The 22978-nt window shown below is 40.9% G+C and overlaps 1 protein-coding gene across 1 annotated transcript in view; it reads right to left on the minus strand.

The window, feature by feature from the left end:
* The window catches only part of LOC122660157 (ribulose bisphosphate carboxylase/oxygenase activase, chloroplastic-like), a 76812-nt gene extending 56043 nt beyond the window's left edge, over positions 1–20769 (minus strand). Inside the window, exons 1-5 of the mRNA XM_043855343.1 lie at positions 20325–20769; positions 20133–20218; positions 6830–6839; positions 6649–6711; positions 6392–6505 (exon numbers count right to left, since the gene is read on the minus strand). Of these exons, the coding sequence (XP_043711278.1) occupies positions 6392–6505; positions 6649–6711; positions 6830–6839; positions 20133–20218; positions 20325–20682 (631 nt within the window). The 5' untranslated portion in view covers positions 20683–20769. The remainder of the gene's footprint in view (positions 1–6391; positions 6506–6648; positions 6712–6829; positions 6840–20132; positions 20219–20324) is intronic.
* Positions 20770–22978: the final 2209 nt, after the last annotated feature.

Below are 22978 nucleotides of genomic sequence, written 5' to 3' on the forward strand. Positions count from 1 at the left end.
GTGCTGCCCATCTTTGGCTCTCTTTCTCTTCTTCTTCCTCTTCTCCTTTGTCTTCTCTCTATCTATCTACCTAGTTCTATCCATTTACATGGTATCAAAGCAGTTTCATTGATTGGCGCACACTTCATTCCAGCTGTTCTTCGATTTGTTTTTTGTTCACTCACTCAGCAACAAGAGGTTCAAACTTCAAAGCTGTGATTGACTCATGAAGGCAATTCAGTTCATTCTCTGCAGTTGGGGGTGCTTTCACCCCAGTTTTTAAGTCTTCAAAAGTTTCTGTGATGGCTTGAAGACATCAAAGCATTATCCAAACAGGTTCGATGTCCCTATTCTTAGTTTTGGTTGCATTTTGAGTGAGTTTTAATCGACATTCATGGTCGATATTTCTGGAATCAATATGGGTTTTGATGAGAATATTAGGTCTGGTTTCTGAAATCGACATTTCTGGAATTGTTTTTTGATTGGTTGTTGGCTGGTGAATCAATGTTTGGGCATGTTTGTTATTTGTTTCAACTTGGTAGTGGTGAAGTTTCTATTTCGGATTGTTTGCTTTCAATTTCTGAGGCTGTTTGATGATTGTTTGAAGTTGGTTGCTAGTTTGTTTGAAGTTGGATGCTAGATCTTTTTTTTTTTAATTTGAAGGACTACTGTTAGACATGTCCAGGTACTTTATCCTTGCTGATTTGTGATGGGTGACTCACAAAAGGATCCTAAAATTGTGACTGAAGTTATATCCTCCTCTTCCAATTTTCTTACCACCAAGAAATTGGAAGGTAGCCATAATTTTCAGCAATGGCAAAAGATTGTGTCATTGGTTCTTACTGGAAGAGGAGATAAAAATCATTTGACTGGGCAGAAACCTGAGGGTACAGATGAGTCTGCATGGGAGATTGTAGATGCTCGCATTTTAGGACAAATGCTGAACTCAATGGACAGCAACATTGTTGATCTTGTGACACACATCAACACTGTTAAGGAATTGTGGGATTACTTGGCTGTATTGTATTCTGGTCACAACAATCTTTCACGGAGTTATGCATTGTCACAAGAGTTCTACCGGGTTGACCACAAAGGTCGTCCTCTTACACAGCACTTTGCCGACTTTAAACACATGTATGAAGAATTAAATGCTCTTCTGCCCATTACTTCTGATGTTACCCAAACGCAGAACCAACGTGAGCAGCTGGCAGTGATGAGTTTTCTTAGGCAGCTTGGGACCAGAATTTGAATCTGTCCGCTCTCAGATCCTTGGTGGTGACAAGGTTCCCTCTCTTGCGGATACCTTTTCTCGTGTTCTCCGTGTATCCCGTGGCACTACACAAGATTCTACTCCTAGTGATAGTACTGCTCTTGTGAGTGGTCGTGGTGGAGGACGTGGTACTGGTCATGGTAAGACCCCATCTTATGGTGCATCTCCGTCATTTGGTGCTCAGGGCTTTGTTGATAAGCCCGATAAACCTGGTCCAGTAAGAAACTGCCATCATTGTGGCAAGCCTAGTCATATCCAACGCTTTTGTTGCTTCAACCTTTGACCAAATTGCTTCAACCTTTGGCTGTATCAACGCTCAATAAAACAAGTCAATTGTTCATCCCACACAAGAAACACATACTCATAACCAAAATGTGGAACTGTTGAGATTGACTACTTTACCCGATAGGGGTAATTTAGTCCTTATTGTTTTAGTTATTTTATGTTTTAGTTTTTTCTTTTTTCTGTTTTTTTCCCTTCTATCCGATCTCTATTTGGAATTCCTAATAGGAATAGGATTGGGGGGATTCATATTTTGATTGTAATTTGATATTATTATAAATAAGGGGCTGGGTGATCGATCTAGGTCATTCAAGCACTCAATTCCTAAGGCTGTTAACATGGTATCAGAGCCAACTCTGATCTAAGAGCAGCCTTTCTCAGTTTTCTGGTTTTCTGGTTCTTCCCCTTCTCTCCTTTCTCAGTTTTTCTGGTTTTCTGGTTCTTCCCCCTCTCGGTTTCTGTTTTTCTCTTTTTTCCTTTTCTCTCCACCACTCTCGGCTTCTTTCTCTCCATCAGGGCAGCAACTATGAGGTGATCTAATGCAAATTTAGCTGCTGCCCTCAATGTCACCTCATTGAAGATCGAAGAACAGTGGTGTGACCTAAATCTGCCGGCAGGATTTTTTCCATCCTTGGAGATCGAGCTATCCTTTCAACTGAAGTTTGATTCTGCTTTTGTGGAGATTGGTTCCTACTCTTATCGGTCTACACCATTCCCTGTTTGAGGACTGCAGATCTGGATCAAATCCAATTCTGAATCAACTCTGCGATTTCTCTGCAGTCAGGTTTTCTTCCTAAATTTTGACAAATTTAGGGCTTTTTATTGGCTCATCAGAAAGAGCTAATTTTTGGAGGATATCTTCCCTACTATTAGAGGGAAACTCGACCTAAGTTTCAGCCCATTCTGATGGTTGAAAATTCTGCAATTTCAAAACCCATCATTCATACTAAGGCTCAGTGTTGGAAATTACATGGGAAGCCAGCTGATTTTGAGGCCAAACGTGGTCGTGCCAAGTCTAAAAACCAAGCCAATCACACTGAAGGTGTAGCTCCAACTCCCACTGCTGACATCGGTTTCTCCCAGGAAGAACTCCAGGCTCTACGTCATGCTGCCTCTACTACGTCTGCTGCCAATTCAGGTTCCTTCTTTGCCCGTACAGGTATTTCCTTTGCTGGTCATTGTGCATCAGTAGTTTCCACTCCATGGATCATAGACTCCGGTGCTACTTATCACATGACAGGTTCTTCCAGCCTTTTTAATACATATTCTCCTGCTTCTGGTAAGGATAAAGTCAAAATTGCTGATGGGTCCCTCTCCTCCATCTTAGGGAAAGGATCCATTGGTTGTTCTCCTTCCCTTACCCTGTCATCTATGTTGCATATTCCCAAATTTACAACTAACCTTCTTTCCATTAGCAGTATCACTAAATCCCTGAATTGTAAAGTGACTTTTTTTCCCATTCACTGTGTTTTTTAGGAACTGGACTCGGGGAAGACGATTGGATCGGGTAAAGTGCATGGCGGATTGTACCTGCTAGATGGCGATCCTACACCTACCCAGGCTTTACCTTCGGCATCTTTCTCTTCTGAATTACATAAATGGCACTCTAGGCTAGGCTATCCCCCTTTAGGTACTTTATCAAATTTATTACTAGCATTAGTTAAAGACTGTAATAAGGAAGACTTTTTTTGTGAGCCTTGTGTCTTGGCTAAACAGACACGTTCAACTTATCCTATTTCTAATAAGAGATCCTCTTCCTTATTTCATGTTGTTCATACTGATATGGGGGGTCCTAGTAAGAAAGCTTCCCTGTCTGGACATCGATGGTATGTCACTTTTATTGACTACTATTCTAGGTTCACTTGGGTCTACCTTATGCACACAAAAAATGAAGTTTTTTCATGTTTTCAGCACTTTCATCAATTGGTTAAGACCCAATTTAATGCCACTCTTCAAATTTTGAGGAGTGACAATGGGAAAGAGTATATGGAAAGTCAGTTCCAAAAATACCTTGCTGCCCATGGAATCCTCCATCAAACCAGCTGTGTCGACACTCCAGCCCAAAATGGTGTGACTGAGAGGAAAAACCGTCACCTCTTGGAGGTGGCTAGGGCTCTTATGTTTGCTCACAATGTTCCTTCTCTTTATTGGGGGGATGCTATCCTTACTGCAGCCTATTTAATTAATAGGCTGCCCAGTCGGGTTCTTCTTTCCAAAGGTCCTATTGAGCTATTACTTGGCTCTTCTTCCTTTATAGTCCCACCTAAGGTGTTTGGCTGCGTTTGTTATGCCAGGGATACAAGGTCCCCTGATAAACTTGACCCACGTAGTCTCCGCTGCATTTTCTTGGGTTACTCTGCTACACAGAAAGGGTACAAATGTTATTACCCTCTATCCCGCAGGACTTTTGTCAGCATGGATGTTGTCTTTCATGAAAGTGTTCCATATTATATGTCCCCACCTCTTCAGGGGGAGAGTGTTAGTGAAGATGTGCTGACTATTGACTATCCACCTCCACTTCAGTCTGTTTACCACGAGTCTGAACCAGTTCGGCCTGTCCCTAGTACTCCCCCTGAGTCAAGGGGAGAGGTTCCTATACAGGGGGAGACTATTTCTATTCAAAGGGAGCAATCTACCCTTGTCCAGACTCCTATCCAGAGGACTATTAGTGAATTTCAGAGGAGGATTGATGACAGTACTGTGAAGACCTATGCAAGGAAACATAAGTAGGTTCAATCAACTGTTGCTCCAGTACCCATCCAATTGCCGAACCCAGATCCAAAACCTGCCTCTCCACCTGGTAATATTCCTTCTACTGAATTACCTATTGTTCTTCGCAAAGGTGTCAGAACTTGCACTCAGCATCCCATATCTCATGTTGTTTCTTATGATTCCCTTTCCCCATCCTTTCGTGCTTTTGTTTCCTCTCTTTCTTCTGTTCATATTCCTAACAAGTGGCAAGAAGCTCTATCAGATGGAAAGTGGAAGGCAGCTATGATGGAAGAAATGGAAGCCTTGAAGAAAAATAACACATGGGAGCTTGTGGTTCTTCCACCTAGGAAGAAAACCGTTGGATGTAAATGGGTGTTTATGGTGAAACAGAAGGTGGATGGCACTATGGATAGGTATAAGGCACGACTCGTGGCCAAGGGGTTTACTCAGACATACGGCATTGATTACCAAGAAACTTTTGCATCTGTTGCAAAGTTAAATACTGTTTGTGTGTTATTATCTTGTGCAGTCAACCTTGGATGGGATTTGCAGCAACTAGATGTAAAAAATGCCTTCCTAAATGGAGCACTGGATGAGGAGGTGTATATGGACATTCCACCAGGGTTCTCTTGTGACAGAAACCAAGGAAAAGTGTGTAGGCTGAAGCGTGCACTTTATGGGCTGAAGCAATCACCTTGAGCATGGTTTGGCCGGTTCCACAAGGCCATGATTTCTGTGGGCTATAAGCAGAGTAATGCTGATCACACACTCTTTATAAAGAGGGTTGGTGAAAAACTCACTGTTCTTATAGTCTACATTGATGATATAGTGGTTACTGGCAATGATGGTGATGAGATCAGACGGTTGAAGACCTTCCTTGGACAAAAATTTGAGATTAAAGATCTAGGGAAACTACGATACTTTCTTGGGATTAAAGTGCCCAGATCTTCTAAAGGCATTTTTCTCTCTCAGAGGAAGTATGTCCTAGACTTATTGGCTGAAAACGGGTTGCTAGGCTGTCATCCTTCAGATACTCCTATGGACCCTACTGTTCAACTCAAGGAGAAAGAGGGTGAGCCTGTTGATAAAGGCTGGTACCAAAGACTTGTAGGGAAGCTGATTTATCTCTCACACACTCATCCTGACATTGCTGTTGCCATGATTACTGTGAGCCAGTTTATGCATGATCCCTACTCTTCTCATATAGAGGTTGTTCTTCGTATCTTGCACTATTTGAAGTCAGCTCCTGGAAAAGGAATTCTTCTGTCTATGCATGGTCATCTACGGATAGAAGCATACACTGATGCTGATTGGGCTGGTTCTGCAGATCGCAAGTCTATTTCTGGGTATTGCTCCTTTGTAGGTGGAAATCTTGTCACATGGCGTAGCAAGAAGCAGAATGTAGAAGCTGAGTTTCGAGCTATGGCACAAGGTATTTGTGAGTTACTCTGGCTTAAAGGTTTGCTACAAGATCTTGGTGTTCCTATTCGTCTTCCTATGATGTTGTACTGCGACAAGAAGGCTGCAATCAGCATAACACACAACCCAGTACAGCATGATAGTATCAAGCATGTTGAGGTAGATAGGCATTTCATCAAAGAGAAGTTAGAAGATGGGCTGATTTGCATTCCCTTTGTGACATCCACTGATCAACTTGCTAATATCTTCACCAAGGGATTGTCTGGGAAATTGTTTCATCCCAACCTAGTCAAGTTGGGCATGATCGACATCTTTGCTCCAACTTGAGGGGGAGTGTTGAGATTGACTACTTTACCCGATAGGGGTAATTTAGTCCTTATTGTTTTAGTTATTTTATGTTTTAGTTTTTTCTTTTTTCTGTTTTTTTCCCTTCTATCCAATCTCTATTTGGGATTCCTAATTGTAGTAGGAATTCCTAATAGGAATAGGATTGGGGGGGATTCATACTTTGATTGTAATTTGATATTATTATAAATAAGGGGCTGGGTGATCGATCTAGGTCATTCAAGCACTCAATTCCTAAGGCTGTTAACAGGAACTTCTGTACATCCAAACCCACTCACATCACTTGGCCAATTTCCAGCTAGAATTGCTCATTTAGGATGATAGAATCTTTACAATTCTCTTTTATGTCTATAGTAATTTGAACAAGCTAAAAATTCATTTTACCTGCTTTCTCTGATTCAAGCTCCCCAGCAGACATAATGACTGGCTCAATTCCCATTGCCTGGAATATAAGTTCTGTCTGAAATGATTTCCCTTGACCTTTTCCTCCCCAAATACCTATAAAATACATGCTAGTCTTAGAGCATATACGGTTCTGATATAATATGTTCAGAATTGAAACACAGTAGCAGAAATTCTAAATCGAAGTCACTAAAAGAGAAGGGTAGAAACAAATGAAAATTTTAAACAAAAAAGTCTACCTAGGATTAAAGGAACTTTGGTGTTGAGAACATGAGCAATATAATTCTTCACAATGTGACATACTGCAGAAAGTAAGAAAACATGTTACAAAGATGAGTGGGAGAGAGAGAGAGAACTTTCTCCATAAATTAGCATTTTTCAGAAAGAATCTTTACTCTCATTGAGTTTCATAGAACTTACCAACTTTCTCCTGTAGAAAAAACCCATAACGCATTTCAGATCCAGAAGGTTGGCATCGAGAAGACAAAATAAGAGCTACTCAGTTTCCACCTCATACTAATAAACTAAGAAGCAAGATTCTTGTAGCTCACCCTAAACAGGTCAGGGTAATACTGATAAAGAAATATGATAGCATCAGTGATCATGAACGGGAAATAATAAGACAAAAGTGCTAATATTGATAAATTCTAATAGTAGTTCACATGTGTTAAGTACGAGACACATGCACCAAATTGATACTTGGCGAATGTACATGATCTAATCAGATACTAATGGAAAAATTGATACCGAAGGAAAGTGTTATATGTGAATTTGAATAATTTTCCACCAACGAGATTGACTTTAAACAATTTATTTTTTTTTTTAAATCTTCTTAATAATATGGGGGAGGTTTTCATGCACGGCCGCATAAGGGGGAAGGGGTTACGAATTCTTCAAATAGGAGAGGCGCTTTTTGTCATTTCGGCATTCGGCCCCCTCTTGTGAGAGGGGGGACAGGACAATGCACAGTGCATGACCGTGCATGGATATATATATATTCGCTAAAGGATCAATTTTGTTAAAAAGAACGAAAGAATTACAAGAAAGACTGAAAACAAAATGAAAAGCAAGACCCAAGCCCCCACCTTCGGCATGGCAATCAGCAGGGGTGAAGGCAAGCTAAAAACTATCACCGGATACGAAATCTCGGTCTACATTGAGCGTCGATCAAGAGGTCATCATGAACTAACGAAGAAAAAGACAGCGAAGAGGAAGACACAATGGTCTTAGCTGCTTCCTTGGCCAAGAAGTACGCAATTGGGTTGGCTTCTATAGCAATGGGAGAGTTTCCACCGAATGGAGGATAAATATGGCTGAAGAAGAAGCCAATCTTTGTAAATGTACCAGGGAACAGATCCTCCATAGACAGCTATTATCACTGCAACAGAGTCACATTCAATCCAAAGTGCCTGAATCCCCAAGTCCTTGCAACTGAAAGAACTTTCACCGGAGCCTAAAATTCAGCCTCAATAGTTTGTACAGTGGCCAATAAACATACTAAAAGCAGCAACCACTATGGCTTGAAAGTCATGAATAACTCCACCAGTCCAGCTACACCAGCTTGACCTGGGTTACCAAGCGAACATCCGTCAACACTTAGTTTAACCCAAGGCCGAGATGGGGTACACCAGAAAACCTCCATTATGATCGGTACCCACTGTGGAGCAACTGGAATGCCAAGTCTTTTAGAGCAAATTAAACCAGCCACTGATCGGATATGACCTTTACTCATGGTTATTTGCTCTCTCAAGGCTCTCAATACCATACGCAAAGTTAGATCAGCCCTCTTGCTCTTCTCCTCAAAGTGCCTGCAATTTCTTTCATTCCAGATAAAGAATGGCACTAGGACCATCCCCGCACACCACACTTCTTTCAAGGCTAGGTCACTAGGCTTGCGCCGCCAAGGCACTAATTCATTTATAGATCCCTGAGGAGACCACACCACCTGAAAGCTAGAGACCGGCACACTCCCAGAAAAGGTGATTTGTCGATTTAGCTGCACAAAGACAAAGATCACATCTAGAGGGCAGAGCAAACCATATCATCCGAAGATAATTTTCCATGAATCATTTTCCAACCAAAAAATTGCCTTGGCAGCAAGGATATTTCCCAAATCAACAAAGACCACAGAACCTTTGGATTTCTTCTTCTAATCTCCTCCCAGGCAGATTTCACTGAAAGCAGGCCTGAGGAGGTAAGGCTCCAAAAACATTTGTTGTCCATCTGAAAGTGACAAATCTTCACCTCCGGCACTGGAAAAGACATCATTTGAAAAAGATGACTGAACTTGAAGGAACACCCAACTGAAGTTAGAAATAATATATTCCACATAACAGTTTGGATCGAACAAATTAGTCTCCAAGTGAGATCTCCTCTATTGAATGATTTCCCAACCACATGTCTTTCCATAATCAAATACGAACTCCACTAACAACCATCCATCTTTCCCTCTCTGCCACAAAATTCCACACTTTTTTCACCCCTGGCCAAATTGAAGAAGATTGGTAACTCCTCAACTCACCAGCTTTTGAGAGGAATCTAGCCCGACAGAAGATCGCCATATTTGAGTTCCCATGCTTTATGTGCCACGCCAACTTGCTAAGAAGGGCCTTGTTAACATCACACAAACTACGAATACCCAGCCCTCCCTCATCCTTGGGTTTGCATACATCTTTAATTTTTCTAACAGAGTCTACATCACCTGTCCAAATGAAGTTTCACATCCAACCTTCCATCTGCTTAATAAGGGAAGAAGGCCACCAATAAATTGAGAAATTATGTAGGGGCATTCCAAAGATTACCGAACAGACAAGCTCCACTCTGCCTTCCATGGACAACAGCTCTCCTTTCCAGCCCAAGAGTGACCTTATCCATCAAAGGGAAAAGAGTCTCCTTCTTTACTCTACCCTTAAAGATTTCCATCCCTAAATAGCAGGTCGGAAAATAACATATAGGAACCCCAAGGATATGAGATATCCGCTGCCGTCTCAGTAAGGCCACATTACCAAAGAAAAATTTACTTTTATCAAGATTAATTCACTGCCCTGAATAATCTTGATACAAAGATAGGAAGGACTTCAAATTTTTTACGTACCTGATGGCGGCGTTCATAAATATGAAGATATGACCAATGAAAAGCAGGTGACAGCTGATGGAGTTCTGATGTTCAGAGACAGACTGTGTATACCTGCTGATAGTAAGTTGAAAGATCTGATTTTGCAAGAAGCCCATCAATCTCCTTACTCTGTACATCCAGGTGGCACAAAAATGTACTGACATTTGAAACAGTACTTGTGGTGGCATGGAATGAAGCATGATGTGGCAGCCTATGTTTCTAAATGCTCTACTTGTCAGCAAGTAAAGGCTGTTAGACATTGACCACAGGGACTTTTGCAACCCTTAGCCATTCCAGAGTCGAAATGGGAGAACATAACTATGGATTTTGTCACTAGCCTTCCTCGCACTAAGAAGGGAATGGATACAATCTGGGTAATTGTAGACAAATTGACCAAAACAGCCCATTTTATTCCTATGAAGATCACCTATTCTATGGATCAATTGGCTAAGCTTTATGTGATAATATTATCAGGCTACATGGAATACCAGTGAACATTGTGTCTGACAGGGATCCCAGATTTACTTCTAGATTCTGGAAGAGTCTACAGTGGGCTATGGGTACTAACTTAAACCATAGTACAGCACATCAGCCTGAGACGGATGGGCAGACAGAGAGAACAATCCAGACTTTAGAAGATATGATCAGGGCTTGTGTGCTTGAGATGACTGGCAGCTGGGATGAGCATTTATCCCTGATTGAGTTTACTTATAATAATAGCTACCATGCATCTATTGATATGACTCCATTCAAGGCCCTGTATGGCAAGACATGTCGTACTCCACTGTGCTGGGATGAAGTTGGAGAGCGACATATGTTGGGTCCTGAATTGATTCAGAAGACTTGTGAGCAGGTGGATCTAATAAGAGAAAAGATTAAGGCTGCACAGTCCAGACAGAAGAACTATGCAGATAGAAGAAGGTAGCACATTCAGTTCAGAGTTGGTGAGAAGGCATTCTTGAAGGTGTCCCCAATCAAGGGTGTTGTGAGATTTGGAAAGAAAGGGAAGTTGAGTCCTCGATACATTGGCCCGTATAAGATTATAGCCAGAGTTGGTGCAGTGGCCTATCGGCTTGCACTACCCCCATCTCTTGCCGGTGTACACGATGTATTCCATGTCTCTATGTTGAGACAATACATCCCTGACTCATTACATCTGCTGCCTCAGCAACCAACCGAGCTCATTGCTGATCTGACCTATGAAGAAGTGCCTGAAGAGATTATTGATAGAAAAGAACACAATTTGAGGAATCGAACTATCTCTTTTCTGAAAGTCAGGTGGAGTAACCACTCTGAAGCTGACGCATCTTGGGAAAGAGAAGACTTAATGAAAGAGAGATATCCTTATCTCTTCGACCTCCCAGGTACGTCAATTTCGAGGACGAAATTCTAATAAGGAGGGTGGAGTGTGAAAACCGCAACAAATTTAAATTTTTGGAACTTGTATGATTTCAGGTTCCAGCTCTGAGTCTATGGTGGCTTCGATGCTATGGGCTGCGTCGGTCGAGGATACAGATGAATCGTTCAACACCCCTATGGAGGATTCCAGGGATTCTTCCCAACTTGCCCTTCTGGAGTCAGAGGACACCTATGGAACCCCGCACCGGACTTACCTATGTCGGATCTGCTACCGGGATGCCATTCACTGTCCCCATGTTAGCGATCCGCTCCGCTGTGGGATCAACAGTAGGGTTAGTCTTTGGGGGTCTACTAGAGTCCGATGGTTCATGCCGGAACTGATGGGTCTTCACCGTAGTAGAATGCTTTCGCTCGGGTGACCAATGGTTAATATCAGGACCGAGGCTAGTATGCTACTACAGTAGCACTTATACCCCATGCGACTTGGTATCCATGTTAGGAACATGCTTACTTAGGACATTCATCATGACTGTTGTGATCTGTTTGCATGCATTTCCTTACTAGGCTCAGTGGAGCTCACTCCCGTGGTTAACCTTATTTTTCAGCTGACACGTCCACTACTATTGCTTCTGGTGCTTCTATGGGAGTCTGCTCTACACAGGACTCTCCTCCAGCCCTTGGAGATGATACTCCTCTGACGATGGTGCACGATGTTTCGTGCTCGTGCGATGACTGCGCGTTCTCCTGAGTCTCTACTAGAGCAGTCTGCTTCCCCTCTTTTTGTTATACACTTTTATATAGATTGTATATAAGTCTTTCTTTTGGGTTTTTGGGTTACTTTTGAGAACTAACCTTGTAACTCAAAGTTTCTTTTGAATATATATACATATCACTATTCCGTTTAGATCTTCTTTATTATTGCATTATTCTTATATTAAATTGCTTCCGCTGCATTTAATTCTGTAATTGTGAATGAGACTTGCGAATAGAGTACAGCACTTGCGATCCTGGTGGGTTGGTTGGATGTGAGATACATCCAGTCACACTTGGACCTTATAAACCGGGCCGGGGTGTGACACATATCATCACCATCCAACATGTATTGAACATACTATTTTCAAAAAAAATAGTTTTAAAGAAAAAAGAATTACCTTAAATAATGAAAAATCCTTGGAGGATAAGCTTGGATGAGGCTCTGACGTATTTCCGGCGACAATCCGTCAAAAATGAAGAAGAACAATGTTTGGATCCAAGTTGGAATAGTGGAAGAAAGCCAAAAACTGCAGCAAATAGAGGTCTCTGCAGGTCTCAGTAGAGATTTCGATCAAGACTTGCGAGATTTTATATTTAAACCCAGGATCACGTTACTCTTTAAGTGAATGTAACATAATTCGGCAATATTTCGGTGACATACCGAAATATCACGAAATTTCGTCCAAATCTGTACTTTTTCCAATTCGTTATCCCATTTCATCTCCATACTCTCGAAATATCCAAAATTTACCGATATATCGGCGAAATTTCGCGAAATTTTGAACCATGATAAGGATGTGGCCAAATGCACACAAGTTCCTTATGCAGTGCAACAGCGCATGTCTAAACACTTGAAGGGAGGAAGATTAAAGAAAGCAGAAATGCAAAGGGCAAAGGAAGAGTTTCATGAGGCAGTCTTAGAGAGCACCCACAGCCACAAGATGATGTGCACATAGGTAGGCGGGAGGAGTTTAAGACACAGGTAGAGTGGAGACAATACCAGAGAGTCTTGGCTGATAGCCGAGTGACAACCGACATGGAAAGGGTTAGGGCTACAGAGATGTGCAGAGGAGCAAGTGGCTCTAGTTCTAGACCAGCTGTTTCAGATGCGCGACCAGCAAGGGAGAGGAGGAAGAAGCAAAAACAGGGGGATTTGCCTTTTAGGAGAACCTAGAGTGTGAGGGGAGCTGCATCCCCATCCCACCCCCATCCCTACCCCCACCCTTCAATCCTGATGATCCCATTGAGATTCTTTCATAAGATCCCCTTATATACAGTCAGCAGGACACCAAACAAAGAACTATAAAACAATCATGGGGTGGTTGGAAAGCGAAAGTTGGTGATGCAATGTCCAAGTTCTTCTTCTATCATAGCATCCCAACTAATGCTGCTCAAGGGACATATTACCATGCTATAATTGACACTGTTGGGAGGGCTGGCACAAGAGTGAAGGGGCACACTCCATGGGAAATGATGAATGTTTATTTGCCTAAGAAAAAGTAGGAGCTTTAGATTTACATTGATTCATTAAAGCCGAAATGGGAGCAGTATGGAGTCACTATTATGTGTGATGGTTGGATTGAACCCACTAGACAATCGATCATCAATTTCATGGTCTATTGTGATGGCAAGACCATCTTCTTAAGGTCAGTGGATGCATCCAAGGAGAAAAAGGATGCAATGTACATATAAAAATTGTTGAAAGAAGTTGTGGAAGAAGTAGGGCCAGCAAACGTTATTCAAGTAGTGACAAATAACGGGAGTAACTTTAAGAAGGCGGGAGAGAAATTGATGAATAGAAAAAGCAAGAGGATGCATCTTTTCAGGAATCCAAGTGCTGCCCATTGCGTTGACCTCATGCTTAAAGACATGGGTGAGAAATCCTTGGAAGCGGGTGTGATCGATCGAGCAAGACAAGTGACCACATTTGTATAAAACCATAAATATTCTTTACTATTATTGAGGGAGAAATGCGGAGGGGATTTGGTGAGGCCTGGCATTACTCGATTTGCCACCAACTTTATTGTATTGCAAAGCTTTCAGGATAAAATGGTTGGCTTGAGATCTATGTTTGCTAGCGAGGAGTGGTTTGGTTGGCGAGAGTCGAGTTCTACAGGGGGTAAGGTAGCACAGGCTAGCATCTCTAGTGACCAATTTTGGCATGATTTGAAGAGGTGACCCTTCTTATATTGGATCCAGTGGCAACATAGAACAAGAACTCACGAAATCTCGACGAAAATCTCACCTTTTTGTGAGCTCGAGACAAGATATTAGGCGATACCATATATTACCCCATCTCGGCAAGATCTCAGGTCGAGTCGAGATCTCGACCCAACCCAGATCTCGACCCAAAATCAAGCATATTAGTTCCAGAATCTGGCGAGATCTTGTGGTTTTGGTCATCTCAGTGGGAAATCTTGGTATACAGATACCTATTTTTGCAAACCTTGGTATACAGACACTTATTTTGGACATCAAAACAAATGAATATTTTGCCGCACTTTTGAATTTTAGCAATGTTTTACCATATTAAGATTTATAGAATTTTTAGATTTGAGAAAAACCCCAGCATTAGAAAGTTGAAGATTGCCCCTACCGTCGAAAATCTAGTTTTTGTTCTTGAACTGGGGGGTTAACTTTTTTTCCTTTTGGAATTTGATTTTATAACTATTTTTATTGGATTAGAATAAGGGGTATTTTCTTATTTATGAATATTATCTTAAGTACCCGAAATACAAAAACATTTACTTAAATGATATAAGGCATAAATTAGTGTCTGTCCTAGTTTCTGGCTCAAATAAGTGTCTGTATACCAAGATTTCCCACCGAGATGACCAAAACCACTGAGATCTCGCCTCTCGATCGAGATCTGGCACTCATATACATGTGTTTGGGTCGAGCTCTCGACCAAGATGGGGTAAAAAGAGATTTCGCCCTTCATCTCTTTTTGAGGTCTTGAAAAAGCGAGATATCTGCGAGATCTCGCGAGTTTTAGTTCCATGGTTAGGGGTAGGCCTGACTAGGAGATAGCTACTCAGATGGGTACTGACGTGGACATATGTCATCTCGCGAGGGCCATGTGCATTCACAATCACCCATACCTTTCGCGTCTCAGGCTGGTGGGGCTGACGATGATGGTGATGGGGATGGTGATGATACTGATAACAGTGATGGGGATGATGGGAATGATAGGGATGATGGGGATAATGGAGGTAATGGGGGTATACGCGATAGGTATCACTACCAGGAGCCAGAGCTGGAGTGTGAGCCTGAGCCAGTGCGCTTCACAAGGGAGACTCAGTTCACTCATGCCACAACAGATGAGGACCATGGTGGACTTGCCTACAAGATAGGCTCACATTGTCGATTCGCATAACCAGCTAGGGAGCAGCAAGATAGCATGGATGACACGATCAGGAGCTTGATTGATAGTATTGGAGGCATGAGTATGGAGAGTGGTATTGCTGGAATATGTAATCCAGAATCCCATTGGGGTATTCTGGTCTTTTTGGGATAATTTTATTCTTCTTATATTATTAAGTTTATGTCGGCTATGTGGGTTTTAGTCCCACATCGCCTAGTTTAGTCACTTTGTAATTTCCCCTCTATTATAAATAGAGGGGCTTACCTATCAATTAAATAACTCAAGCATTACAATCAATTCTTCTTCCATCTTCTCTTCTCTCTCAAATTACTGGTTACAGGTCCTAGGTTTTCTACATGGTATCAGAGCTAGGCAACTAGTGACTGATTCTCTCCAAGATTGCCAGTTTGAGAGTCGTTTCAAGGTTCTCCGATTTATGGAGAAACCCTAGTTCATAAAAGAAGGAGAACTAGGGTTTCGTTACTGTTTCGTTTTGGTTTCTTCTTAGGGTTGTTTCAGCACCGCAAGCTATCAGTCTGGTTCTGCATCTGCTGCTACTACTATCGATTGCCACTGCTATGATTATCAGGTGCTATTATGCCCTTATTTTGCTGCTGGAATTGACTCCAAAGGAGTTGATTGCAAAATATGGTTGAGTGGAGTCCCTGTGATCAAGCTGCTATAGCCAGATTCAGTGCAGGTTTTTTTCTTCTCCATCTTGCAGGGATTTCCAAACTCGATTTTGTCTTCCAGGTTTCCGATCTGGGTTTTTGGAGAACAGACGATTTGTTGAATTGATCTGTTGGAACTCTCGGTTTTGCTGCTTCCCCAACTCTTCCCTACTTTACCGTACCATTGGTTCGAAGACAAAGGTTTCTCGGTTCGACTAGGTCCTCTCCTCCTGAGAAGCAAGTGAACAGAGAAGAAGGTGTTCTTCAATTTCTAGTTTCCAGGGTTGATTATTGCTGTGGGAAATTTTATTTGGATCAATTCAATGATTGTCGCTGCTGTTGTTTACTTCGATTGCTGTCGAAGGTTTGTTTGTGGAATTAAATTCTGGACTTTTTCTACTGCTGAGACACCCCTACTGCAACTATTTGATTTCTGGGATTTACTCCTCTGCTGGCTTTATTTTATCTTTACTGCAACTATTTGATTGAAGACGAAGATATGCAGTTCCACCATATTGCTGATTTTATTGCTGTTTTCGTACATGGAACCATCTTGACTGCTATTTTAGTTACCGCTGCCTGGCTTTTCCCCTGAATTTCATAGTGTCGAATGCTGTATTCTCCGCTTCATCCTTGCACTTTGCCACTGCCTTTCTCTGGTTTGTGCCTCAAAAATTCCTTTCTCAACTGCCACTGTTTGCACCCTCTGGTTGCGTTTCAAGAAAGGAACTGATGGAGTCATCTTTTTACCCTCTACCATTCTCAACTCCTTATTGCTAAGAATCGTGGTTGAAGATGATGGTATTGAGGTATGCTCATGATTTTCTGCTTTATTTTATTTCCTGGTTTCCATATATGCCCCTGCCTTTATGTCTAATTCAATTAATATTCTCTTGAATTCCAAGGTTGCGTGACTCACAAGTCCTCCTCACTACTTTTCAAATCAGCCTTCCTTTTTACCATTCTTTTTTTCTTTATTTTATTACCCATATCACGTTTCCTTTCTTTTTCCTTTCAAGTTTTAACTTATTAGGTAACTAATACCCTACCCTTTAATTATTACCCATCCTTCTCATGTTTATTTGCATCTTGCCATTAAGAGTTTGCTCCTTCCAAGTGTGTCCCCCATCTATAAATCTAATTCCCTACATGACCCATTACTTTCTTATTTACCAAGGCCCCCTTGCAAAATTCTGGTTATTTACGGAACTGCCATTACTTTTTCATACATTCCCCTATTTGACTACCCAATTGACCCTTGAAAATTCTGGTTTATTACCAGTTTGCCCTTTGGCTTGGATTGTATTTAAAAGTGGATTTCCACCAAATTACAGCCATGCCGTCCTTTTTACCAACACCGTTCCCTTTCAATAATTCTAATTCCCTTCCTATCCCATACTTTTGGTATTTACCCATAACACCTTTGGAAACTTCTGGTAAATTATAATTTTGCTATTCCTTCCTTTTTAATTACCCATAGCACTTTTAGAAAATTCTAGAATATTTTGTTTTTGCCCTATCTTTTACATTATCTCTGTTATGTCCACGTGTACTACACGTGAGGGGGGATTATGTACAGTACACCTGCAGACATTGTAGAAGCAGAACTTGCAGGAACACTTGGTGCAAAGCATAGAAAATCAGAGTTTTCACCATTGCCAATGGGTATCTACTTTGTTATTGGGTTGAGTTTGCCGTAAGGGGGAGATTGAAGTATTGAAGTATTGAAGATATTTGGTTGTTGCCTATTTGAGGACTTTCTATTAGGTTGATAGAGTTTTTTTTCATTGCCGATTCGGTTTGTTTTTCGCTTGTTGCTCTAGTTATTTCACTTCAAGATTCTATGTCACTATGACAATCTGAGATTCATCACTGGATATCTATTGAAGATCGTTGAAAGCTACCTTTTTGGAAGACATTCCAGTCCCGATTTTCTGATCATGTCTGTCCAAGTTTTGAAGATCTATTTTTTCAAGTTCTTGAAGGTTCATTTGGGAGCTGCATTCATATGTCAAGCTGGATTCTGCTGCAACTTAGTTTTTCCCATTTTGTTCAAGTTGGGCATTAGTACCTTGTATGCGCCAACTTGAGGGGGAGTGTTAGCATCATTATGTAGTTCTTTTTTTTATTTAGTTCAAGCTGGATTTTCCTTCTTCTCTTATTTGTATAATCCAGCTTGAAGGGGAGTGTTGGAATATGTAATCCAGAATACCATGGGGGTATTCTGGTCTTTTTGGGGTAATTTTATTCTTCTTATATTATTAAGTTTATGTCGGCTATGTGGGTTTTAGTCCCACATCGCCTAGTTTAGTCACTTTGTAATTTCCCCTCTATTATAAATAGAGGGGCTTACCTATCAATTAAATAACTCAAGCATTACAATCAATTCTTCTTCCATCTTCTCTTCTCTCTCAAGTTACTGATTACAGGTCCTAGGTTTTCAACAGGTATTCATCATGGCAAGCAATGGCATACACCATCATCCATATATGGCACGGGGAGCACCGGTTCCGAGTATAGTCACTATACAGAGTATGGTCAGTTTGGGGGCTTTGGACAGGCTGGCTCTTCATCATCATTACCCTCTCCCTATGAGTATGAGGGTCAGTCACACTCACACTCTGAGTCAGGTTTTGTGGAAAGCATCTTGGGGGTCCCGGCCCCCCAACCATACATGTCAATGCCGGTTCTAGTTCCACGAGCACCATCTAGTAGCGGTGGCTCTCAATCGAGTTCCTTACGTTTCGGAGATATATACCCTACGTTAGGGTACCTCCAGTACGCTGATGACTCAGTTTATAGGGTTGTTGGGCATGACTTCAAGTGTTACTTCCCCCATCATATGTCATGGCTAGCCTTTGTGATGCAATCAGAGCAGAGCTTGATTAGACAACAACAACGTGGTCATTATGATGATCCGGCCCGACACTCATTTCAGTACTAGCTTGTATTTATTTAATCTATGTGGCTGTCTCTTTTCAAGTTTCTAACAATTATGAACAAACAGTCGAACCATCAATCCATCACTATGTATGATTATGAAATATGAATATGATGCCTAATGCTTAAATGGTTTATGGTTTAATGTATTTTAATTCCTAATGCCTATTTAAGTTGTTTTATACCTCTACTTCAATTATATGAGTTCTAAATATTGTATAGAATAGCCTAGGGTAGACCTCACGCATGCCATAGACTACCAACTTAGGGTCCGTAGTCAAAGTACCATTTTGGGTTTGAATTTGTAGAAACTAATTGTTCCACTCTTCCACTGTGCTTAGAAGACCTAAAATAGGGGGAAAGTCAAGTTTCACCCCCTATCTTGGCCATATGGCCACCAAAACCAACCATCGAGTTGAGGAAAAAAATACAAGATCTCGCCGAGATTTTGGTATATCCATGGTTCAAAATTCGGTAATTTCGACACTACCGAGACCAAATGGGCTTCCGAAATAAAAAAAAGTTCAAATTTCATAGGAATTTCGGTATATTTCGGTAAATTTCGTAGAAATACTGTGTATTGAGTACCATATTTCGGTAAATTTTGTAGAAACACTTTGTGTATTGAGTATTGAACTATTGACTATTATAGAGTGTATGAGTTATGATTTATGAACTTATACACTTATGACTTTATGAGTTTAAACTTTCAAGTTTAAACAAAAGGCTACATTTGACTTTATTTTTGCTTCATTACTTTGTATAAATTACTTATTATGTCTTTTAGTACTTAAACAATATGTATTTAACTATTTATAAATCAGGGTCGGCGACTGTATACTGTCAATCAAGAGTGCATACCCAAAATACCACTTTGAGTTCATTTTTTTTCCAATATGAAGGTTTAAATGTGTTTATTTAGCTTAAATAAGGGTATACATGAAGTATCAGGCCTTAATATGGCCAAAAACCCACCGAGATGGACTGCCGAAATATGGCAGAAAAAATACCATATTTCGATGATATTTCGGATATTTCGGTATATTTCGGCCATCTCGACAAGCCCGAGATACCGATATATCGCGAGATCTTAAACTATGGGTATATCTTGGTTTCGTGGCCTGGCGAAACCGAGATCTCAAACCGTGCGAACCCATGACCACTTGGTCACAATGGAGCGACCTTTACCATTGTACCAAGGCGCCCTCTGTTTTCAATTATAGTAAACAAAAAGAAATGCATCGCACCCAAAAATCTTCACTATAAAAAACACTATAAGGGTATACCTAGTAAACTAGGCTCCCGCTACTATGGGATCTGGGGAGGAGCATAATTTATACAGCCTTACCACAGCTTTCAAATAGAGGCTGTTTCCAGACTCTGACCCATGACCACTTGGTCACAATGGAGCAACCTAACCATTGCACCAAGGCAAAAAATAAAAATCTATTAACTATTATTTAAATGTAAGGGAAATTCCAACAAAAGAAAAGGTTAAATTAAGGAAAACTCTTAACAAACCATGAAAATTGGGGCAATGTAATAATCGCCTTGAAGGTACTCAAACGATCTAGTCACCTTTTGCCTGTAATCAAACACGATATCCGCTACAGACAGACAAAACAAATAAATAAAATTAACAGAATTAGCCAAAATCAGAGTCGTCAACAAAGCAATTCAAATTTAAATTCTTTAAAATTAAACGATAATTACAGTCTCTCCCAAGAAAATCCCCAACGAATAAATCATCAATGATGCCAGCCCTAGCTCCCACTGCGATATTCATATTATCAGCCTCTTTCCCCAGCCTGTAAAGATAATCTCTCCCCTCTGAGTCCTTTGCTTCCCAAGAAGACTGCTCGGAGAGTCTCCTTGATTGGTTCGTCTCCTCATCTCCTGCGCTGGACTCCTCATGAGTTCTACGAGAGCAAAAAAGCGTCGAAGCTGAATTCTTCTTAGAAGATAAAAATAAAAGATTTGCGGTGATGGGAAATTTCAAGGATGAATTGTAAGATTGAAAGGATAGGTTGGAGAATACGAGTTCGGGGCTGCAGTTGAAGAGAGCAGACATGGTCAGTTACTTGTTAAGGAAATAGTTTAATCGTTTCTCATTATCCTCTGCACTTAAGTTGGAAATATTTGGCGCCACAAATCTGAAAGGACAGAACAGAATCAGAAGCATCGTGAGTCTAGATCATCTCCTTGGCCAAGGAGAGCACTTATTCTCCTGCAGCATTAAACAGCCAACACGTGGCAGATATGAGACAGGCAACCTTGGATTCTGATCATCTACGGCCGGGCACGTAAATGCCCTTGGTGCCTACACCCAAGGGGGTAAGGACCACCCTACACATTGCCCGAGCACCTGTCCATGTGGGGTCCACACCCCTGTCTGAGTGTGGGCAGCACCAAGGCCACTATCTGGCTGGCAGTAGAAGATACAAATTGGGCAACCTCTCCTACTAAACCCTCATTTTTATCTTTTTAAACCTACAACCTAAGTGGGACCCACTGATGAATATTTTACATTTTTTTTTCTTTACAATTTTTTTGCCCACTTCTTCGTCGTCTTCTTCTTCACCTTCTCTGAACACTACAATCTACAACACCCACTCTCGCTTCACCGCCCTTTCCTTCCTCCCCTGTACCCACCCCTTTCCTTCCCTACCATCAAACTCCCTCAGCCCTCTAACCCTACCTTCTTCTTCTTTGAATACGAACAGCACCCACCCTCACCACACACACAACCGCCCTTTGCTCACTCCCCTATCCCCCCACCCCCTTGGTTAGGTTCTATTTTTTATTTTAGGGTAAATTATACGTCACCCCCTAGTTTTCAAACGAAACTCAGATCACCCTCTAGTTTTTGAAAAAACTCAAATCACCCCCGATTTTTAGAACCCCAATATGTCAAATTAGTCCCTACCATTAGTTTGATGCTATTAAGTGATGATGTCAGCCAGTTAAATAAATTTAAATCCCTAAACTACCCTTGACCAATGTTGAAGATGAAGGGAAGTATTGTAAATTTAATTCTAATGTTTTAGTACAAGGGTAAAATAGTCCTTTCACACCAATAACTAACAGTAGACTAACACCATTACTGTAGAGGGGGTGATTTGAGTTTTTTCAAAAACCAGGGGGTGACGTGTAATTTACCCTTATTTAAGGCTCTCTTTGGCATAGTTTATATTTATATTATAACATATTTATGCATAATCAATTATGATAATAGGTTATGGGCTTTAAACAATAATCGTTTGGTTACTACTAGACATAATAGATTATATTATGAAAAATGGGTTTAGTATTCTTAAGTCAATAATATATTCTGTAGGGAAATTTCTTGCACCCCTGTAATTGAATCGTATATCACGGACACCCCAAAAATTCCTAAAATGTCAACCTTCCCCCGGACGTTAAGCACAGTTTGCACCCAAAGTTGAAATGTCCATTTTAACCCCCTTAGTTATTTAAATAAAAACCTCTCATTCCATCTTCTTCCCTCTTCTTCCCACTTCATACCATTGTCTCTGCAACTTCGCATTCATTCAATGGCGTAACGAAAGCTCAAAATCCTTACGTCCCCAAAATCTGTAGTAGAAGAGAAGAAAGAGACGAAAACATTTTTTGTACGAGTTTTGAACCATATCTCCGCCATAGACTTTTGGGTGTGCAAAGATCAGTTACTACTATGTAATTCTTCCATGTTTATGAGTGATTTCTCCCCAAGTAATCCTGGGAAAGCCTGGAGAACTCTTCGGTGGTATCTTCAACTACATCCATGAGATCACCGCAGCTCTCACCTTCGCTAGGATGAGCGACTCCGCTTACAAAGTCGAAACCTCTTCGCATCTCGCTCAATGGAAGATCGACAACTTGACTTCTTTCACCTATAGAAAATCCAATCCCTTCAAGATCGGAAACTGGAATTGGTAAGTTTTCTCACTCCCAAATGTTTAATTTCTTCTTAATTTTCTGCTTGTTTTACCGATTCAAAATATTCTCTAAGATAAAAAAAATATATCATCTTTGATAGTGCCTCTTCATCTGCTTCGTTCTCAATGATCTCTTCTTTCGATCTCTTATTTCATTCCATTTTTTGGAATGAGCAAGAAATCATTTGCAAATCCCAACCCAATCCCACAAAAGGGAAAATTTTAGGGACACCCCCTATAAGTATATGAAATATCATTGACACCCCAAACTATGTCAAAATATCAACCTTCCCCCTAACGTTAAGCACAGTTACCAGCCAAAGTTGCAATGTCCATTTTAACTTTCAAGTAGCTATTTAAATAAATAAAATACAGAATAGAATCACATCCTCCCATGTTCTTCAACTTTCCTTCTTTTTTTTCTTTTAA

Source organism: Telopea speciosissima, chromosome 4 (assembly GCF_018873765.1).
Source record: "Telopea speciosissima isolate NSW1024214 ecotype Mountain lineage chromosome 4, Tspe_v1, whole genome shotgun sequence".
Taxonomy (NCBI): Eukaryota; Viridiplantae; Streptophyta; class Magnoliopsida; order Proteales; family Proteaceae; genus Telopea; species Telopea speciosissima.